At 50.3% G+C, this 21630-nt stretch overlaps 1 protein-coding gene across 6 annotated transcripts in view; it reads right to left on the minus strand.

Annotated features, from left to right (window-relative positions):
• The window catches only part of USP30 (ubiquitin specific peptidase 30), a 27720-nt gene continuing 6090 nt past the window's right edge, over nt 1–21630 (minus strand). For 3 of the 6 annotated variants that reach the window (XM_029922532.1, XM_029922528.1, XM_029922531.1), the window contains 10 exons: nt 17110–17213; nt 13500–13598; nt 12679–12724; nt 11552–11646; nt 6528–6587; nt 5946–6032; nt 5307–5387; nt 4991–5210; nt 2943–3063; nt 1–2381 (listed from right to left, as the gene is read on the minus strand). In XM_029922532.1, the coding sequence (XP_029778392.1) occupies nt 2117–2381; nt 2943–3063; nt 4991–5210; nt 5307–5387; nt 5946–6032; nt 6528–6587; nt 11552–11646; nt 12679–12724; nt 13500–13598; nt 17110–17213 (1178 nt within the window). In that variant the 3' untranslated portion in view covers nt 1–2116. The remainder of the gene's footprint in view (nt 2382–2942; nt 3064–4990; nt 5211–5306; nt 5388–5945; nt 6033–6527; nt 6588–11551; nt 11647–12678; nt 12725–13499; nt 13599–17109; nt 17214–21630) is intronic. The other 3 variants (XM_029922529.1, XM_029922533.1, XM_029922530.1) reach the window with 3 other exon arrangements.

The following is a 21630-nucleotide window of genomic DNA, read 5'->3' on the forward strand; positions in this document are numbered from 1 at the left end:
TTTTTTTCTAACAAAAAGATTCTTTTATTACTATAATACACAGCAGATACAAAAGGTACCTTTAGCAAATACATAAATCAGCAGTTATCATGGCATAAACTACTAGTTTAACTTCTGGTTTTTGCCAAGAGAAGCCACTTTGTAAATAACTTAAAGCCAGAAATAAGATGATGTGGCTGCTGCTAATAATTTACAGAATGAGGAAGTCAGCTTTAAGTCCGGTTAAGAGATTCTGCACGGGGATCATTCACATTTAAGACCTTGGCTCACACCTGGCCTCTGACCAAGGATCTGCTGACAGCTAACCATTCAGAGGATTGTCCCCTTTCATGTGCCCAGCGTCCCCTTTTGTGCCCAGCGTGTCTCTTTAGTGGCAGACTTCAAGGAGTAAGCAGCGGCAGAAGCGCAGTGTTAAGGTCACATAACTGGGCATTTGTTCCACTGGACTCAGGCAAAACAGGCAGGCTCGGTTCAATGTCAAAGCCAGGGCCGGCCCCGCAGTCAGGAAGGGGCATCACAGGGAAGGCCTCAGATGCTTCGCACTGCTGCTCTCCCTGATGCCCGTGGCCTGGAGAACCTTCACAGTATAGTCAATCGGTAGTGAGTTTTGAGTCCTTGGGGGTGCGGGGCCAGGCAGGATGGTGATCGCCTGGCCAGTTATGCTTTGAGCTGACACCCAGGCGTTGTCTAGAGGTGTCTGCCATCCCCCCCCAACCCCCAAGCGAGCGTGGTCCTAGCCTTACCTCAGGGGACCTTTCAGACAGCTCTGATTCCAAATCTTAACTCTGAAGAGTCTGTTTGAATTTGGTATCTTTTTTTTTTTTTTAAATAAAACCTAGCTAAAACATAGATACTACTGTGTCCTCAAACTTCTGTGGTCCTGGGCGGCTTTCATGACACTTTTCCAGAGGGAAGAGCATGCTCAACAGTCTTTGTATCAGGCTACTAGAAACCGATAAATTTCGAACATGGACCTGTAATAAAATGACAATACCAGATCACCAATTGTAATGATAGGTTTTTTAAAAATTGAGAAGTTTCTTTTTTGGTGGAAAGGGATGGGGTTTTGATGCTCACTGAGTCTTAACCGTTCACTTTACAAATGAGGAAACTGAGGCTCAGAGAGACTGCACCCCACCGTCAGGCCCTTCCTTCTGAACGCAGCTCTCAAAACAAGGCTAGGATTGTCCTTTTACACAGTCCCCAGCTCCACCTGTAAGCCTGAGGCGCTCCACGTGGGCTCCTAACAGAGCTGGAATAACCGTCCACCGCGGGGCTCTGTCCAGAGCAGAGGAAGTGCGGGCGTTGGCGCGGTGGCTGCCCCAGGCTGGCAATCCCACAATTTGAGGACGTACCGTAGTTGCATCTCGGTGGTCTGAGAGGCAGGGGGTTAAGAGCGACCGGGGGCTCACTCACAACCGGCTGAGCAGGGAAAGCATTTCCCAGGGGCAGGCCTGGTAGGTGCACTTTTACTATAGATAAAGAATCTGAAGATTAGAAATGACCCACAGAGAGAGAAGGTGGCTGTTCTTCAGGCGTTCGCTGTCCTGCTGCTCTCCGTTGAGAAACTGGGAAGGAATAGAGCTTTTCAAAAGTTGTTTACGGGGCTCCTGGACAATGTGTATTTTCCCAAATGGCTGTGCTACAAAAGCAATCGAAAGGGAAAGGCACTTTTTCTTCTAAATTGTTGCCTTTAATAATTTCACCAATTCTTGTGAACGATTTTTATGAGCCAGCTTACGAAAAATAAAAGATTTGGGCTGAAAGCCATCAGAGGATTAGACAAAGTTACCTTCCCTCTGAGAACACCTAACATGGCCCAATATAAAAACGGTGGCTTCTGGAGCTGGATTTCTTTTAATTAGCAGGTGAGTAAAAAGACATTCTAGACGGGATGGATGCTGTCCAGTCCAAGGACACCGTCTGGCGCGCACCATTCAGGGAGACTGATCCGGGTGGAACTGGGGCCACCGGCCCCTGCGCGAGCCTGCTCTTAGAACACACCAGAAGGCCGAGGACTCTAGTGGGGCCGCTTGCGTGTGCACACACAGTCTGACTTTGCCTCGTTCCTGGCCCGTGCGGACAGCGCCGTGGCCCTGGCTCTGGGCTGGGCCGCTCATTCCTCAGACCTGTACTTCCGGCCCTGGCGCTGCATCTCGGAGAGGACGCGCTCGTAAAACAGCAGGTAGGCGCTGGAGGACAGCACCTCCTGCAGGCTCGCCTTGCGGACAGTGTCATCGGAGACCCACAGCCACTGGTTGCTGGTGGAGAGAGGGTTCTTGGCCGAAGGTGGGGACCTCCTGTAAGTCACGAAGTGTCCCGAGTGCATGTCTCCGTGGTGGACGACCACCGCCATCAGCCGGAAGAGGTATGTGGAAGAGCTGAACGGCAGGAGCGGATGCCAGTGGTTTACAAACAGGAAGAAGGAGGGTTTTGGGCAAAAAGGAAAAGAATCCTAGGTGTTCAGTGACAGGGGACTGACATGATGGAGCACTCATACATGTGACACAGACGTGAAAGCCTGCGCTGACAGTGGCATGGCAAGACGCCCCTTCTGTGAGTGTGTGTGTACTGCATGTGTGTGCACACGCATACGCGCACACACACCCCTTACAGAGCAGAAGGCCTTGGGGGTTTAACTGCTGACCTCTACATGGTATCCCGACAAATCTGACATTTCCTTCATACTCTACGCATGCATTCACACGTGTATACACACGAGACATGCATTTACATTGTACATGCTTTTAGAATTCTTATTTTTAAAGTGATTTCCATTTTGGACAAAAATAAACAGGAATGCATAATAGTGAAATCACTTTCACCTTAAGATGAAAGACAAATGTCCATCCACATTGGCATTCATTCTGTGCTAAGCTAATCTTGGAAGCCGAGAGAAACAGTGACAACGGACGAAGACTGTGCCCTGAGGAGCGGCTCACCTGTAGTCAGGAACGACCGGGAGCGGGAAGGGCACTGGGGCTGGCAGGGTAGGCAGTAAAGATGGGGAGCAGGCGCCGTTCATAAAAATTTGTGTTTTCGGGCCCCCTGGCTGATTCAAAACTGCAAGAGAAAAAGGCCCAAGGCAATTACAAGTCACAGTGAACAAACCGTGGCTTTGATCACCTTGAGCTTAACTCCCCCGCAATGCTGTAAAGAGAGAAATCAAGTGTTCCATTTTGTGGGACGCTGACTGATAAAATGTCCTTTTTGTCCTGGACTGTTTACTCCCAAGTAGAGAAAGCGTGTCAGGCGCCCGGTCTGCTGTTCGCTTTGACAGCTCTGTGAACACTGAAGACTCCGATCTCTGATGCCTGATGCTAAAGGCACACCCGAGTTAAGCTGTAGCTAATTTACTGGCATTTCGACCAAGCCAAGCTTTCTCAAGCCAGACACCCCAGACACGCGGGCTGGATAATGCCTGGCTGTGGCGGGGGCTGTCCCCTGTGTAGTGGGGTCCTTCTTCGTGCCCCTGGCCTCGATCCACCAGATGCCAGTAACCCCTCTCTCCCATTTGCGACAACCAGAAATGCCACCAGTACTGCCCTGGGGGACAGTTTTGTCACCTGGAGGACAAAGCTCCCTGGTGAGAACCACCGACCTCAGCATTCTCTCTTCTTCAGTTAGCAGCTTCCTAAAGAGCACCAAGGGGAACAGCGTAAATAAGTGTTTATGGACGCAGATAAAGTAATGGCAATGCTGACATCCCTTTTCCTTTCAAGTGTCATTTCTGGGGGCCTACAGGTACCAAGTCAGTCCCTGCTGGTCATATATATGGTGGCCATAGCTAGCATGCTGTGACGACTGGCACAGCACCCCCTCTGCTCCCCCGAGAAAGGAAGAACCCAGGGAGAGGCGGCCCTTGATTTAAAACTGCGGCTAAGACTGAGCCCTCTTCCCACTACGGCCGCTCCTGACTTCACTCTTCGACCCGCTGAGAAAAGGCGGGTACAGTCTCCCCAGGAGTGATGTCCTGCCGGCCCCCACAACTGGGTGCCTGAAAGAATACAAGCAGTAAGGGACGCTGAGTCAGGAGCACCAGAGGAGGGGGCGGACAGTCCTCTGGCTTGGCTGGGAGCTGGGAGCTGGGAGCGGGGGGAGGGGGGAGGTTGGGCTCAGAGCCCTTAGAGACTGGGGTTTCCTGTCTACTTGATTCTAAAGAGCCCCATGTGTTAGATGAGATAGCTTTTAGAAACTGCCCAACACAGTTTTAGAAACTGAGCCAGGGTGGCTCAGACAGTTAAGCCCCCAACTCTTGATTTCTACTCAGGCCGTGGTCTCACAGTTTCAGGAGCTCAAGCCCCATGTGAGCTCTGCGCTGACAGTGTGGGACAGACTGGGATTGATCTCTGCCACTGTGCCTCTCTGCCCCTCACCATGTGCATTCTGTCTCTCTCAAAATAAAAAAAAATGAAAGAAAGAAAACCTGCCCATCACGACCTCTGGCTCTCTCCCAGTGGACTGACGCTTGCCCTCCGACCAGTCACTTCACCTCCTGGGCCCCGACGTTCCCCTCAGCAGGGCTGACGGTCACAAGAGCTGCCGGCCGCACTGGGGCCCGGCTCCGTGGCTCGTCTCGAGGGAGGAGAGCGGGGCAACTAGATCAGTGAGGGATTCGGTAACGAGGAAGCAAGTGATCATCAGCCAGGATTCTCCCTCCCCAGGTCTGCTGTGGGACTGAGATGACCATACTGGGCAGGGGGAGAGATTCACTGGACCGCTCAGAGCCAATGAGCACTCAGTCAGAGGCGATGCTAAGGTTTTCTTCCCATATGTTTTCAACTATGGTATCGTTTTTAAAACCACACATCTCATTACTATAGGAGTTTGATCTCTCTTGAAGGGATCTTCCTGCTTGTACCCCCAGTGCTGCCATTCTCAGGTATTGAAGCCACCACGGACCAGCTCCCTTCACAGCGTCAGGGCCCCAGAAGGCGGTGACGCCCAAGCCCTTTCCTCTGCGCTGCGCGTTAGCTCCTGGGGCACACACCTGATCTGGGGGCGGCTGGCCCGTCCTGCAGGTCCAGGGAGGGCCCGGCGCTCTCACTGGGTTTAGGGCCGTGCTGCCCGGGTCGGTGCCCCAGGAGGTGGTACTTGTAGATGTCCATCATCAGGAACTCATTGAACTGCACATGCTCATGGCGCTTCAGGGGCGTGCCGTGGCTGGACCAGCTCAGCCGCTGGAGGTGGATGCAGAGACACTGGGGGAGCTGCGGGCGAGACAGACCGGGGGTGGCCGAGTGTCGGGGGCAGGACCCGGCCAGTCCCCGAGAGCCAGGCCGACAAGGCGCGTGGCGCGGGCTCACCTTCCCTAGCTTCAGCTGCTTGACAAAGGTGGTCCTCTGGTGTTCCACCTTCTCCCCATTGGACGTCCCTTTGGCTTCAATCTGAAACGAAAGAAACCTGCCTCTGCAGAATTCCTGAAACGCAGCATCTGTGGCGGCCGCGGGTCGGGCTGTGTTCTGCATTCAGCTGGCCTGGACTTTGGCCCTGCTGACGGGATGACCGTGAGCTGTTCTCAGTTTCAGTCGTCAAGTGACAGAGGGGGCAAGAGAGGTGAAGGAGTGACACTAGAACTCTGACATGGGCACATCACCTGCTCTCTGTCTTCAAAAATTCTGCTCCACACAGTTCCCCTTCTTCAGAGGATGGAACACAAATGCTCAGGGGAGTCGGGCAGGTAAGCGTCAGTGCAGCAGGGCGTGAGACAAGGGGGGCCGGGGGCCGAAGGGGGGGGGCACAGCTTTCCTGTGAACATTCTGTGGACGAGGTAGAACTCATCCAGGAAAGAGGTTTGGTCCGCAGGCTACCCATTTCCCAGCCAAGTCACGTGGCTGTGGTTAAAAAGACCATCTGGGCACAGTCAGAAGAGCTCGCTGGGAGAGGCGCTGCATCAGGACACACGGGGGGCTCCTGGGGGGTGGCAGTGGGGGTTAGGGGCATACCTGCGTACAGTTGTCACACACGACATCCCGCACCGATTCTGATGAGATAAAATGGTGAAGGCAGTGGTCCAGGGTCAGCGGATGGCCCTGCAGCACCAGAAAACAAACTTCACGATGACGACGTAGAGGAGAGCTACACCAAAACCGTTCACAGACGGCAGAGTGAGCCCAGTGCTTTCTGTTTGCTTTTATGGCAATAAAGCTTCACAGATGCTACTAGGCGTTCCCCGAGCAGAGGTGGGCTCAAAGCACCCTAGGACTGCCACTACGAGTGGGTTCAAGGACACAACGCTGCAGAAACTTAAGGACTTCTACACTGTTCTAGATATCTTTGAATTTGAGATTAACACGGGTATGTGTGTGTGAATTCAAAAGCGCCGAAATTCCTGCGGCCAGAGAAAAACCATCCCTTTCTTCTCCCCCAAATCGGGCCATGGTACCGCACGTGACAACTAAGACAGGTTCAGCCAACCACACGCCTGAGTAACGCCCAGGACCTCAGCTACACAAAACGCCTCGAAGCCCTTTCAGACTTAAACGTCTCCAAGATAGACCCCAAGTAAGCCATCGCTCAGCACCTACCCATGTGGCAGCTGGGATACTCAGTGAGAGGCTGTCGAAGGTGTCGAAGCGGACAGGACTCTGAAACACACAGTGCAGAAAATCCAGAAAGGATGTAGGGTCAAGTCAAAGCTTTGCAGATGGGAAGACACGCCTATGAAACAGTTTTGTGTCGAGAGGCCCCACATTAACATAATGGAACACAGCATACTTACCCAGAAGCAAATTCTGTGACCAACCACCTTGTCAACAAAATGGGTACAGTAATACCGAAGCATAGCTTGTAAGATACAGAACGTGCCTGACGCAGCAATGTAGGGATTCTACCCTCAGGAGACAACCTTGGACAAAACTACCAGGATGTTCGTCACAGCATTATTTACGTCGGCACAATGTAAATAGTTAATGTTTCCAGGGACTGATTAAATAAATCACATCATGTCCACAGAACAGAATACTATATGAAAAACAGCAGAGCAGAAGAATGTGTGAGTATACAGAAAGACGTGCCTGTTATATTATTAGTTGCCAAAAAAAAAAAAAAAAACCCCAAAAATCCCAGATGATAAAATAGGCTAAGAGTTTGTGCTTTTGGTGATGACAGAGCAGCTTGGCTAGACCGGCTGTCCTTGAGACGATGCATGTCAATTCTGGCCCGAAACAAAACACAGGGACTGGAGAGCTGCTGCCAGCACTGGGGAAAACAGGAGCCCCGCGTGGAATCTCCACTGTGTGACCCGCCACCGGGCGCTCCCCAGTGTCTGCGGGGCAGTGTTGAGCGGCAAAGGCGGCAGTCTCAGAGGATGGCAGGCTCAGAGGGCTGCGTTCAGCGCTGCTACGGAGGCTGGAGGAAATCCCAGAAAGAGGGCAGCCACAGAGGGGAGGAGCCCCCGGATCAGTGTATAAACCCTGCCCAATTCCAAGGCACGCACATGACGTGGGCACACCCACCCCCAGACACGTAGGGAAGCGCCAGGGGCCTGGCAAGAAGCAGGAGCTAGAAGCCGAGAACACTCAGCTGTGATTCTGCTGCCTGACATGGGGATGACAGTCTGGCTTTGAGCTCAGCCAAGTTAACCATACGCCAGAATGGAGTTCATTTTTTCAAGAAATATAACAGAATCCAAAGTCTCTACTACAATGTTAATATGCAATAAAAGATGACTAGACACACTACAAAGAAAGAAGAAAACGTGAGCCACGGAGAAGGATCCTACGGATGACTGGGATACTGAAATTAGCACAAGGGCCTTAACAAGAACCACGACAGATATGCTCTGGACACAAAGAAGACCGTTATTCAGTCCTGATGGAGGACAGACAGACAGTGTCAGCAGAGAAACGGCAACTATGAAGAACCAAATAGAAATTATACAACCAAGAGCAACAATAACCAAAATCGAAAGTTGGCTGGACAAGCACACAAACTGAAGACAGTGTGAACTTGAAGGTAAGTCCATAGAAATTACCCAAGTTGAAGGACATGGAGGAAAGAGGCTGAAGAAAAGCAAAGGAAGCCTCGGTGAGCTGTGAAACGGCTCCGAGTGCTCCAACAAGTGGAAAAAGGGGCATAACGTTTGGGGGGGAAATAATGGCAAAAAATATGTACAAGTTTAGAGGAAAAAATGTACAGATTTGTGAAATGCAGCAAATTCCAGGCAAATACAAAGAAAACCACACCTTGGCACAGCAGGGACAAACTGCTGAAACTCAAAAATAAAGAGAAAACCCTGTAAGCAGTGCAGAGAAAAAAAAAATTACACCGTACGTACAGGAGAAGGGTATGAATAATGCCAACTTTGCATTAGAAAAAAATGGAGGCCTGGGTGGCTCAGTTGGTTAAGTGTCTAACTTCAGCTCAGGTCACGATCTTGCAGTTCGTGAGTTTGAGCCCCGCATCGGACTCTGTGCTGACAGCTCACAGAGCCTGGAGCCTGCTTCGGATTCTGTTTCTCCCTCTCTTTCTAACCCTCCCCTGCTTGCACTCTGTCTCTCTCTCTCAAAAATAAACAAACATTAAAAAAAATTTTTTTTTAAAGAAAGAAAAAATGAAGGGACACAAGGCATGTCTCCACAGTTTGGGAGAGAATGGAGGACGGAACCTTGCCGGTGCTGAGAGTCTGGGCCCTGGTTCTGCCAGTCTGTGAGGCCGGGGCGCGTCTCATGTCCTCAGCGGGCTCTGACCGGTCGGGTGGAGGGCATTCGGTGGAGGGGGGTTAGCAGAAGCTCAAAGCAGCTTACATGGTTCAGCTCCGCCCCCGAAGGGATGATGTCACTCACATGCACCCACTTCCGGGCCTATCTTCCTGCTTCAGGGGGCCCTACATATCATCTGTCAGTTATTCTTTGTCTGACGCTCAAGTGTAATCTGTAGACTGCTTCAAACACCGCAGGTGGCCATGGTGGGAGTCAGAAGGAGATGTAAAACCAGCAGGGGTAGGCGGATAGGGGGAGCAAGGAGAGAGGAGGGCTCCGTTATCTAGAACAAGTACTGGAAATTCACCAACCACAGGCTGAGAGCCCACGGTAAAGCTGTGAGGCTCCCTCTGTCCCTGCTAGGTTGCTCAAGAAGTAATGCCTTTTCTCTCTTCTTTTTTTTTTTTTAAGGTTTATTTGTTTTTCAGAGAGGGTGCAAGAGAGGTGCAAAGAGAGAGAGGGACAGAAGATCCAACGCAGGCTCCGCACTGACAGCAATAAGCCTGATGCAGGGCTAGGACCCATGAACTGCGAGATCGTGACCTGAGGTGAAATTGAGGCTCAACCTACTGAGCCCCCCAGGCGCCCTGGTAATGTGCTTTTCAGAACTGGTCAGCAAGGCGCAGAGAGACACCACGGTGAGGCCTCTGTTAAGGCCTATTTCCCCTACGACTCTTCACCCAGATCTTCCCCCTTTCCCTGCCTTTCCCTGGTGTCGTGAAACAGCCAGTCAACCGTGGCAGGTATCTGGACGCAAGGGTTTTCATGTACTGGAAGGGGACGCGAAGCAATCCTACGCACTCTGCCCAGCTGGTCTTCCCTTCCCCAAACTGAGATGAGTTTTCCTGGTTATCTGTCTCCTAACGAGCCACCATGGCTGGAAACAGATGTGCCAAATTACTTCAGTCAAAAAAGCAAATGAGGGGCACCTGGGTGGCTCAGTCGGTTAAGCCTCCGGCTTCGGCTCAGGTCAGATCTCACGTTCGTGGGTTCGAGCCCCACGTCCGGCTCTGTGCTGACCGCTAGCTCAGAGCCTGGAGCCTGCTTCCGGTTCTGTGTCTCCCTCTCTCTCTGACCCTCCCCCTCTCATGCTCTGTCTCTCTCTGTATCAAAAATAAATAAAAACATTAAAAAAAATTAAAAAAAAAAAAAAGCAAATGAAACAAATCAAACCAAACCAATGGCAACCCCAAGAGAAAAAAAAAAGGCAAAACGGAAGCATTTTCATGTAAATGAAAACCAAATGAATTTGTTGCCAATAGACCCATAAGAAATATTAAAGGAATCTTTTTAGGCCAAAGGGGAAAAACATCAACTGGAGTTGGGTCTACAGAAAGGAGTAAAGAACAGTGAAAATGATAAAGAGAAAACGTTTTTTCAAAAACTTCTTTTAAACACATAAACTGTTTAAAGCAAAAATTATGATATTACTGTGGAGTTTATAATATGTAGATGTAATATATATGACAAAAATACTACAAAAAATGGGGTAATAGAACTCTACTTTTGTAGGTTTCCTGTATTTTACATGGAGTATATGAATTCTAAAGACCATGGATACATGAAAATTGCATGATGTAAGCACACACATGTGTGCACACACACCCATCAATGTAAAAAAGCAGAGCTTAAAAAGCCAAGGCAAAGTTGCACAAGAAATTCTGCAAAAACAAAACGAAAGAAAAAGAAACAGATAATCCTCACAAGTGTTTAAGGAAGAAATGATACCAAGCTTAACCAAAGTCCTTCAGGAAACAGAGGAGGAAGGAGCACTTCCCAGCTTATTTTATGAATACTGTATAATCCTCATAAAACCCGACGAAAGACATTACAAGAAAACCCTAAGACCAATATTCCTCGTGAACACAGGACACTAATCTCCTTTAGATAATATTAGCAAATCAAATCCGGTAATATATGTAAAAGAATACATCACAATAAAGAGGGTTTATTCCAGAAACACAGGCCTGGTTTAACATAAAAAAAAAATCAATCGCTGCAACTCACCATATTAAGAGAATAAAAGAAAAACATGATGCTGAGTGGAGGAAGCAAGTCACAAAGGACCACATATTGTACAACTCCGTGTGTATGAAATGTCCAGAAGACAGAAATCTATAGAGACAGGAGCAGGTCAGTGGTCGCAGGGGACCCAGTGTGGGGGGAATGGAGACCAGCTGCTAATGGGTACAGGCCGTTTTTGGTGGGGGGACGAAAACGTTCTAAAACGGATCAAGGTGAGAATTACGTAATTCTCTACTTTTGTATTTATGTCAGAAGTTTTCCAAATAAAAAGTTATTTTATTTTTTTTTTAAATGTTTTATTTATTTTTGATACAGAGAGAGACAGAGCATGAGAGGGGAAGGGGCAGAGAGAGAAGGAGACACAGAACCAGAAGCAGGCTCCAGGCTCTGAGCTGGCTGTCAGCACAGAGCCTGACACGGGGCTCGAACCCACGAACGTGAGATCTGACCTGTGCTGAAGTCGGAGGCTCAACCGACTGAGCCACCCAGGCGCCCCAAAGTTATTTTAAAACAACAAAGCAAAACAACAACAACAACAACAAAAACACCCCAAACAAGAGAATCTATTGTGTCTACCGTCCCTGTAGACTCGAATTCCTGCCAATCCACAACGGGCCTGCTGCCGTTAGTGCAGAACACATCACCCGAGGGTCAAATGACAGGCTGGCACTGACTAAAGGGAGGCGGGCCGTCCACCGAGTGTGCAGAGCCCAGGAGATGACAAACGCCATATGCCAACGTCAGTCTGCGCTCAGCAGGTGCTTCGCGAATCCTGACTTGAGAAAACCACGCTAGAAAGTACGGAGCACCGGCCTTGTAGTTACCTGGTGTTCACAGTGTTTGCAGACCATGTTGCTCGTGAGTCTTCCGTGGAAGGGATGCTGGGATTTCCAGTGATTGGGTGTGGGGTGAGGCGACCCTGGAACACAGAACACGTTTTGGTATGCCACCTCTAGCCCTTTGGCACCGACCTCAAAATTCACCCTCCTTTTCAGTACGTGATAGAAACTGCCACTTTCAGAAAAAAACGTTCCTGGAAAATAAACTGAAATAGTTTTCCTTACAACTTCCATCAAAAAAACAACCCATTCCCTTTCACAGGAAAATTTATACAGGTCCTTAAGTGTGGTTTCTGTATAATGGGGACAGCCACGTTTAAAAAAGGGAACTTGCGCTGAACAATGTATTTTCACAAACATTCACTTTAAATTGTTCGAGATGTCCAAAGATGGATACCGCAAGTGAACATTCCAGAAAGTGAAATAAACTTCTGAAAATCATCAGAATAAGTTCTGAAGAACTGGGTTATTTTGGGATTTTTTTTTGTTGTTGTTTTGTTTTGGATAGAGGAACAAACGGCATGGTGTCCTAGCCAGAAACGCACACCCTAGACTCCAGCAACCCTGGTCTGGGTCCCAGCTTTGCTTCCCACTAGCTCTGTGACCCAGGAAGTCACCTCAGCTCTGTGAGCCTCATTTTGCTGGAAATGGGGACAATGATCACTCCATTATCCCCATGGTCATTGATTTCAATACACAAAGGAATTAGTGTGTCTTTTTTTCTCCTTAAGTTTAGATCCTAGGAAAACAGTTTCCTTCTGGGGAGGACTGTGGGCATCTGCTGAGGACATGACAGCTTCAGCTTTATTAAGTTCTTCAAATAAGATCAAGGCAAGAAGGTAGAAAGGAAACCCTTGTTTGACGTGGAAATGAGCCCACTACTTTTGTTCGGAGCTGGAAACCGAGCAAGGCCCCGGTGTGAGGGGAACAGTTCAAGATGGTCCGAGGGAACAGCGTAAAGCTGTCTCTAAAACACAAGCTCCTTTGCAAGTACACACAGTTCAAGCGGGACTGGAGGTCACCAGAAAACAAATTTTTTTCTTCAACAACAAATCACCATCACATCTCAAAAGTACCCATCTTCTGTGTTACAGTTCAAGGGGAATGATCACCTCTCGTGCGGCAGGTTATGTGTTTCGGAGTTATCTCTGGCTGCTGCTGTGGGGAAAAAAGAAAAAAGAAGAGGCTGGAGAGGCCCCTGCAACCCCTTACCGCCTTCACCCTGCTCCTGCAGCGCCTCTGTGCTGGCGCCACCTAGAGCCGACTTTTCACAGGAGAGCCCCAAAGCAGCCCTGATGATCCTCTCTGGGTGGCGCCAGCACCTAATCATCAAATGCAATCAAAACACACTTCCCCTCTCTGGAATATTCCCTCCCACCCCTTTCCTAGTTAACTTTTATCCACGCCCTACTATTTATAACGTTCCAGAGACATGAGGACTCATTCAGCATTCCTATGGCTCCTTGCTCCCTAGATCAGATGGGGGGGGCAGGGGGAGGATCCCTTTTCTTCTCAAAGCCAACACAAATCGCAGCAATGAATCATTTTAAAGAGCCTTGACACCTTAACCAAAGTCACCAACCGCAAAGTTTACAGCTTAAGACAATCCCCCAGCCCCACTTCCACTAGAGATTTTTATTGAGACTTTTTTTGAGAGAGAGAGCATGCGCACAGACAGGGCGTGGGGCAGAGGGAGAGAGAGAATCCAAGCAGCCTCCATGCCCAGTGCAGAGCCCAACACAGGGCTCGATCCCACAACTGTGAGATTATGACCTGAGCCAATGTCAAGAGCTGTATGCTTAACTGACTGAGCCACCTGGTGCCCCGAGACCTACTTTTGAGTTTAGAGTGGTACAAAGATTAAACTTGTGTTCCCTATACCTATTGAATATGCACGAGCCACATATGTGTATTGGAAGTCTGAATGGCTTACCTCCAGGGAATGCACATCAAACAAATGTGTGACCCGGGGCTGCCGGTCCCGCTCATCTTCCAGTGACGAGGTGATGACGTGGAACAACTCGTGGGCGTCCTGGCAAAGGGCGAAGCAGCTTCAGTGAGGCCTGAGGAGGCCAGGGCCGCACAGAACCGCCCTGTGTGGACCACCAGGTACACCGGCAGCTAATGCGGAGGATCTGCCTTCCAGCTTCTCAAGGTTCAGCCCACTTAGTGACATTCAGACATTTTCATAGTAAAGGCCCTCGACTAAGGGGCTCAAGGGGAGAGGAGGAAAGCAAGCTCGGGGCGTGGGGCTGCCTTCCCACCGCCACAGTCTCTCAGCCTGTCTCAGTTTTGTCAACATGGCCCTGACCTCCGCTCCGCCTACTTTTTTGTTATTATGGTAAAACACACACATAAAAGTTACCGTTTCAACCGTTTTGAAGCATACAGTTCCATAGGGTTAAGTACATTTACACGCTGCGTCACCGTCAGCAAGGCCCTTCCCCCAAACTCCCCCAGCTCCTCTGAAATTCCGTCCCCGTCAAATACTGGCTCCCGCCCTCCCTCCTGGGCCTGGGCACCCACCATTCCACTCTCCATCTCTCAGAATCTGGCCACTTTTGAAAACTCACAGAAAGCAGCACACAGTATTTGTCCTTCTGGGACTGGCTGATTGCACTCAGCACAACGTCCTGGAGGCCCATCCCTGCGGCAGCCCGGGTCACAAGTCCTTCCTTTTTCCCCCCTCAGGCCTGTGCTTCGAGCTCCCGCCTGAGCAGCCGGCCCACATCTTCACGCAGGGCCCCCTGCTGAAAAGGCACCTGCTCAAGGAGACCCTCCCCCGAGGACTCTCCCTGACTTAACCCGCCCCCAGGCCAGTGCAGCCGGTCCTCTACCCAACACACCCCCCGAATCCCAGATGACTCTGCCTCACCCGCCCCTGACATGCCTGGCCCAGACCTCTGCACAGCCTCTCCACTTCCTCTCTGCCCCCTGTGCCGTGCTCCGGGCCCTCTGCTCCAGCATGTCCTGTTCACACGTATATCAGGTCGCGGCAGGTGCCGTATGAGGCCACCAGTGCCCCCCCCACCCCGCACCCCGGCCCAGCACAACCTGCTCCCTGCCGTCAGAGCGCCCTCCGCTCCGCAGCTGCCGCAGGCCCCAGCCACACCGACCTCCCGGCCGTTTCGCCCTCCGTCGTCTGGTCTGGGACACTGCACCCAGCTCTTCACAGGACTCGCTTCCTTTCAGACTTCGGGTCTCAGCCAGAATCTCAGGTCTCGGGACGAGCCTACCCCACCTGAAGGAGTTCCCCCGCCCCCACCCTACTCCCCCACTCTCATCTCCCCACCAGCTCCAGGCCCAGCACTCACACTGTCACTGTCACATCAGTACACTTATCTCCTGGTTGGCACATCCTGAAATGACCTCTTTACTGTCCACAGACACCTGCAAGCCCCATGTTTGCCGCTACAACCCCAGGCCCCCCGCAGGCCCTGCCAGAGGCAGGCGTTCAGTAGATGTTTGTTGCAGGGGGTGACCCATTGGACTCTACTCCTGAAATCATCACTGCACCATATGCTAGCTAACTTGGAGGCAAAGTAAAAAAAAAAAAATTGATGTGTGTATAAACAAAGCCCCTCCTAGGCTATGAATGTCAGTGACAGAGGGTGACGGAGAGTGACAGAGAGTGGTGCAGACAGAGAGCCAAATAAGGCAAGGCCCTTGAAGGCCAAGCAACCCTGGATGTGGCAGCCGGGCTGTTTATCTAGTGACAGTGCCACAGCCTGAAGGGGCCCAGCTCTTCCAAGGTGGCTCACAGACAAAGCGTCTGGACCAACCCTCGAAGATGGAGCAGGGGGTCACCAGGGAGAAAAATCACAAGACGGTGCAGTCAGACCCACCCCTAGTCTGTCTCTGTCTCAGCGAGCCATGGAGCGACTCGTCCTCCAGAAAAGGACAAGGACGGTATGGCAGCCAAGGGTGGGGCTCCAGTGTGCGCGTTAGCACCAGTCGGGCTCAAATCCTGGCTCCGCCTCTCAAATAGCTGTGTGACTTTGGGCAAGTCACCATGCTCTTCTGAACCTCAGTGTTCTTATCTGCAGGATGGGGACAATGACAGGGAGCCCTGACAGGGTTGTTGTGAGGATTAAATCAGAGAACTCAGAGGAGGCCAGCATCTGGCCCAAAACATCCGCCACAGCTCCGGCTCTCGACCCTGAGAAGTGGTCTGCGGTGCGGGTCTGCCGCTGCCTCACAAGGTCAGTAACGATGGAGATGTGGACGGGCCCTGTGCCAGGAGCTCTGGCGGCTCCAGAGAGCGAGGGGCTGGCAGGCAGCCACGCGCGCCTCCTTCCCATGCACACGACAGCGCCACGTGGCTCAGGGACCGCTGCGGGCTGAGCTGCCAGATACACATCCAAGGAGCAACTGGGACTTTCAGAGGGCCCTTGACAGACAAGCAGGACTTAGAAAGGTATCTGATGTCCTTGGGACGAAATCGCAGTCATTCTCTCGGGTTAGAGAGAGGAAAATGCAGCTCAATCGTGCCAATTACCAGAGGAGGAATTAGGAGGAATTTTCTAAATGCAAAAACATTTCAACGTGCAAGGGGTTCATCGAGATGCAGTGTGAGAGACAGAGCCATCAACTCCCAGTTTACAAAGTAACACGTGCGCAGCTTCACGCTGAACGGGAAACAGGTAGTCTTTGAAAACAAGGGGGCCTGGGAAGCCTTCCCACCTCACGTTTCAGCGTTTGTAAATGCATTTCACCCCCGTCCCTCCCCTCTGGGGACCCAAAGGGTGTCTCCCGTTTCTCGGGTCCACTGTCTGGACGGTGGTGGCATAAGAAGCCCACGCACAGCTGGTCCCAAGCCCGTCCTGGAAAGGTGGCCAGGGAGGGTGTACCAGCGCATCACCGGAGGCAAAACGACCTGTCCCTACACCCTGGCTCTCAGCCCTGGTCTCAGACTCCCCAGCGGCCATAGCAGCCTGAGGGGATGGGGTGTGGTCAGGACCAAAACAGGCAGTGACCCTGTAGTTGTGGGAAACGGGGTACGAGTGGCTGGAATAAGGCCCTGGGGTCGCACAGGACAGCTGCTCAGGGTCTGGGCCCACTTCAATTCATCTAGCCTCGAAAACCAGATTTTTTTTTTAAAACGAGGGTGCGGTGCAAAAAGGGTCTCACCTGAACCTCTAAGCCGCAAAGGTAAAGCCACCCACCTCACTCTCAAAGACTCAGGTGGCCCCAGCATTATATGATGACGTGTGGAGTCACCCCAGAACAAGAAGGAGGTTCGCTCTTTGCCAACGGCGTGCTTCTGCCCTATCCTGCAGACCTCTATACCCCCTGGGCATAAAGCAAACACACAAAAAAACGCTGTATTTCTCCTCTGATCGTTAGAATGGGAACAAAGCTTTGATCTGGTCCCAGAATGCTAAGGCAAGGCTAGAAAGCCACAGAAACGTTGCCTCCGGGACACAGACAAGCACAAGGCCAGCACTGGCATTTACTCCTCGTGCCTTAGCAGCAAGGCTCGTTTCTGGCTGGCCGTGCGAGCTCAGGCCCCGGCGCGGTCGTGGCCAGAGCGGGGTGCTCACCTGTTCTTCAAATGAGGAGATCTGCCATCGGTACATTCTCAAGACATCCAACAAGCAGCTTGCGTCCAAGACCTCATCGTCGGTAACTTCTTGGCAGGACAAAGCTGGAAACCAAAAAGGTAGCGCAATCAGTACATTCACTAGCCTGACACCAATCCACGAAGCCCGCCCCGTGCAACGTACAAAGCTAACTGGGCATCTCACTGTAAAATCCACCTTGAACTGTAGATCTTTCATGAGTCCTCTTTGTAGCCTCAACCCATGCACGGAGGGCTGTTAGGCACTGCGTGTTTGCCAAGTGAATGGGATCTGTCGTGAGGCTGCAGCATTTAAATGAAGGAATTGATTTCGGCTATTTGAATTATCATCATCAATATGAGTAGTTGCGTGAGTCCTACTGAATGAAATGATTTTAACTCCCAACGCTGAGGGCGGAAGGCCACTTAAGCCTTCATCTAGTCCCACCGGCACACGGGATTCTCTCTGGGGCCACGGGGCCTTCGCTTGTACCTGTCTGCACCGGAGTCTCTGATTATCACAGGACAAGTGCCATGTGGCGGCCTGAAAGGGTCTGCTGAGTAGTTCACTTCTCAGTCACACGTAGGACCGAGCCTAACAAACAAAAATGAGCGTGAGACAGGCCCATGAGTTTATACCATAATTACAGCTAGATAAGGGATGACAAGCTTTTTCTGTACAGGGCCTGACAGCAGATGCTGTAGGCTCTGTGGCAACCACTCAACTAAGGCAGCCAGACTGAAAGTGAGTGGGCATGGCTGTTTGAATAAAACTTTATCTACAAGAACAGGCAGAGGGGCAGATGGCCCACGGGCCAGAGTCTGCAGGTTCCTGAGCCTCGCGGGCCCAGGGCTGCCAGGGTGTAGGGGATGAAAACACAGGGGCCTGCCACCTCCGTGCGGTCTCCTGCGTTCAGCTAACTCCAGATCAACCAAGCCAGCCTGCTTCTCCTCTTTGATTTGCAGTTGGTGATCTGGAGAGAGTCCTTTGGATATACTTGAGGCTCTGACTCAGAAGCCGGAACGTGGTGGGGACTTTGGGGGTAGCCTGCGGAGACACAGCACCCGGGAGCCAGTGCTGAGTCCCCAGGCTCATCGCAGCAGTGCAGATACACCCTGGTGTCACACCTGTACCCTCCAGGATACAGGGTGCCCACCAGGACATCAACCGCACCTGCTTCTTCCTCCCACGCCCCTCAGGCAGCTCAAGGAAAATGTTCATGTCTCCTTTAGCCTAATTTTGCTTAAACCCCTGTGCAGTGATTTAGCAAGATCTACTAAGTTTCCAGTCCTGCGGTTCCCGTCCCAGCAGCCTGACTTTCTCAGGGTCCACTGCGGGCAAACAGGCCCGTGGGCACTAGGGGCAGGTACAAGACCACTCCCTGTGGCCTGCCTATCACGACAAGGCACCGGAAGCCAATCCTGAAGTTCTGGACAGGGCACAATTGTGAAAGTGAATGAGGCATGCAAATCACATAACTGATGAGAGACTGACATCCAGAATGTATTAAAAGCTCCCAAAACTCAACGACAACAAAAACACAGACAACCCAATTCAAAAATGATCGAGGGACTTGAGTAGCCATTTACAAAACAAACAAACAGGGGCACCTGAGTGGCTCAGTCAGTTAAGCGTGTGACTTCAGCTCAGGTCATGATCTCACAGCTTGTGAGTTCGAGACCCACGTTGGGCTCTGTGCGGACAGCTCAGAGCCTGGAGCCTGCTTCAGATTCTGTGTCTCCCTCTCTCTCTCTGTTCCTCCCTCACTCATACTGTCTCTCTCTCTCTCTCTCTCTCTCTCTCTCTCTCAAAAATAAATAAAAACATAAAAAAGTTAAAAAAAACAAACAAAACAAACAAACAAAAAAAACTATCCAAATGGCCAGAAACACGTGAAAATGTATGCACCACATCACTTATCAGTAGGGAACTGCAGACCGAAACCACAGCAGGCAATCACTTCGCACCCATTACGGCTACTCGCAAGCAGACAGAGAGTAACAGGTGCTGGCGATGCCGCGGAGAGCTGGGACCCCCCCCCCACCCACCGCACACCTGCGGCTGCGCATGCGCACTGCTGCAGCTGCAATGGAAAGCGGTAGAGTGATTTCCCCCCAAAATGAAACCAAACTCCCACTTGATCCAGCGATCCCACGTGCAGGCGCACAACCAGAGGAATGAAGGGCAGGGACCTGGGGTAGACGTCCGTACACCACGTTCAAGGCAGTATCATTCACAACAGCCAGAGGTGCAAACAACCCAAATGTCCCCTGACTCATGAAAGGATAAACAACATGTGGTATGGACAAACGATGGAGCATTATTCCTATTTAGCCTGAAAAGGGGAGGGAATTCTGACACCTGCCACAGCATGGATGCACCTCAAGGCCACGGTGCTAAGTGAGACAAGCAAACACAGGGACAAATTTTGTATGACTCTACTTCTGTGAGATGCAGGATCAAACTTATAGACGGGGAGCAGAACAGTGGTTTCCAGGGTGCGGGGACAGAGGCAAAGGGGAAGTCACTGGTTAATGAGACGATGGGAAAGTTCAGGTGATGAAGATGGGTGTGGCTGCACAGCAGCGTGAATGCACGCAGCGCCACACAAGTGGGCGCTGAACGTGGTTAAGGTGGTACATTTCATGCTATGGGTATCTTGCCATAATTTTTAAAATCCGAGCAATTAGGGGCACCTGGGTGGCTCAGTCAATTAAGTGTCCAACCCCTGATTTTGTCTCAAGTTATGATCTCAAGTTGGCAGGTTCAAGGCCCACATCGGGCTCCACACTGCTAGTGCAGAGCCTGCTTGGGATTCTCTCTCTCTGTCCCTCCCCAGGTCTCGCTCTCTCTCTCTCAAAATGAATGCATTAAAAAAATGTTTTTATTACAAAAAAACAACCCTGGGAAATGAAAATGAGCAGACAATTCACAGAAGACATAGACCAATAAACTCACAAAAGAGAAAAGAAGTCAAGGACGTAAAGCTGTATGTAGGAACACGGACATTCCTCCAGTATGTATTATATTATTTGGTTATGAAAAAAACATAAAACAGTACATTATTTTCATGGGTACTTGGAAACATTTAAATGCACAGAAGACAGTCTAGAAGGATACAGTTATATTTTACTCTGGGAAGAAAGGAGAAGAACAGGATTGGGGCAGTGATAAAGGGAGCTGTGGCCTTATGTAACAATTTAATTTTCTACCCCTAGAAGATTATTTTCAAATTGCCTGTTATACCGAAGAGCAGAACTCACTTTCTGGGTCAGGCTGGGCTCACCAGAGACAACACCCCAGTGCAGCAACAGTGAGCTGACTGTTTTTAAATCCAATTTTTCCTGATTGTGAGAGTAATAGGTGCTTACTGTCGAAAGCTTTAGAAATATGGTTGTTTTCATTTTGCCTTAATGTTCCCAAACTATCAATTGTACAAGACCAATACGGCCTGTCCAGCCTTCATCTGTGGAAATTTCTGCTTTGCTGAAGTCAAATTACATCATATTTTGAACACTGCTTTTAAACTTAGTACTATGGCCTATGCCTCTCCCAAATTACAAAACGTTACAACACAAAGCTTTATAAAGATGATTCATAACGGCTACGTAATAGTCCATTGATGGCTGAATCATTCTACTGCTGGGCATCCATTCTCTACCCCCTGCCCTCCTCTGTAACAAGGTGTAGGGAGATTTTCGTGCCTGTAACAGCATTTCCAAATCGTGTTCTGTGGCATGTCCTTGGCATGTTAACAGATGTTATGGGAGGAAAAACTAGTTCTACAGTTAAAAAAGGTGGCTTAAAAATGAACTTGGATTTGTGTGTTCTTAAAACCTTCACCAAGGCTGTATATTCGTGACTTCCCAAGATCGGGGTCTCTGTGCAGCCATCCTAAACTGGTTTGCTCTTAGAACTCCGTTCCAGGCTAGGGCGGATCATGGCCGACAGAATTAGTAGGTCTAATGGTACTGGACACTCTGCAAGTGACCACTGTGTGGTTCCAAGCTGCTTTCCAGAAAGTGCGCCCCACCTCACGCCATCGGAATGCGCCATCCATCAAAACTGCGGATCCGTTTTTCAGTCTTTGCTGACAAGCAAACCTATGATAACCCCACCAGCATGTCATGTGCGGTTCTCTGATGATGGCCAAGTGGAATATTTGAGTGACTGTTGGCGACACTATGTGTCTACCTAAATACAATCTGTACTCTTTCTTTCGTGAATTACCCTACTTCTTAGGCTAAGACACTTCTTTTCTTTCAACTTTAACAAACCAAAGTACTTCTTACAATCAAAATGCTTCAGTGGCGGTGGATTTGTCTTCTTCCCTAAAAAAGCTATTAATTACTGACAGTATTAAAATAAATGGTTATATCTTTAATTGAAAAAAAGAGCTGTTTGTATCTATGGGACCCTCCTGTTTTGTTTCGTTTTTGCCGTCATGATCCGTATGATCTTTTTTTACACAAAGGCTCTTAACCCTTTGCCTGTTATCTGGAC

Source organism: Suricata suricatta, chromosome 14 (assembly GCF_006229205.1).
Source record: "Suricata suricatta isolate VVHF042 chromosome 14, meerkat_22Aug2017_6uvM2_HiC, whole genome shotgun sequence".
Classification (NCBI taxonomy): Eukaryota; Metazoa; Chordata; class Mammalia; order Carnivora; family Herpestidae; genus Suricata; species Suricata suricatta.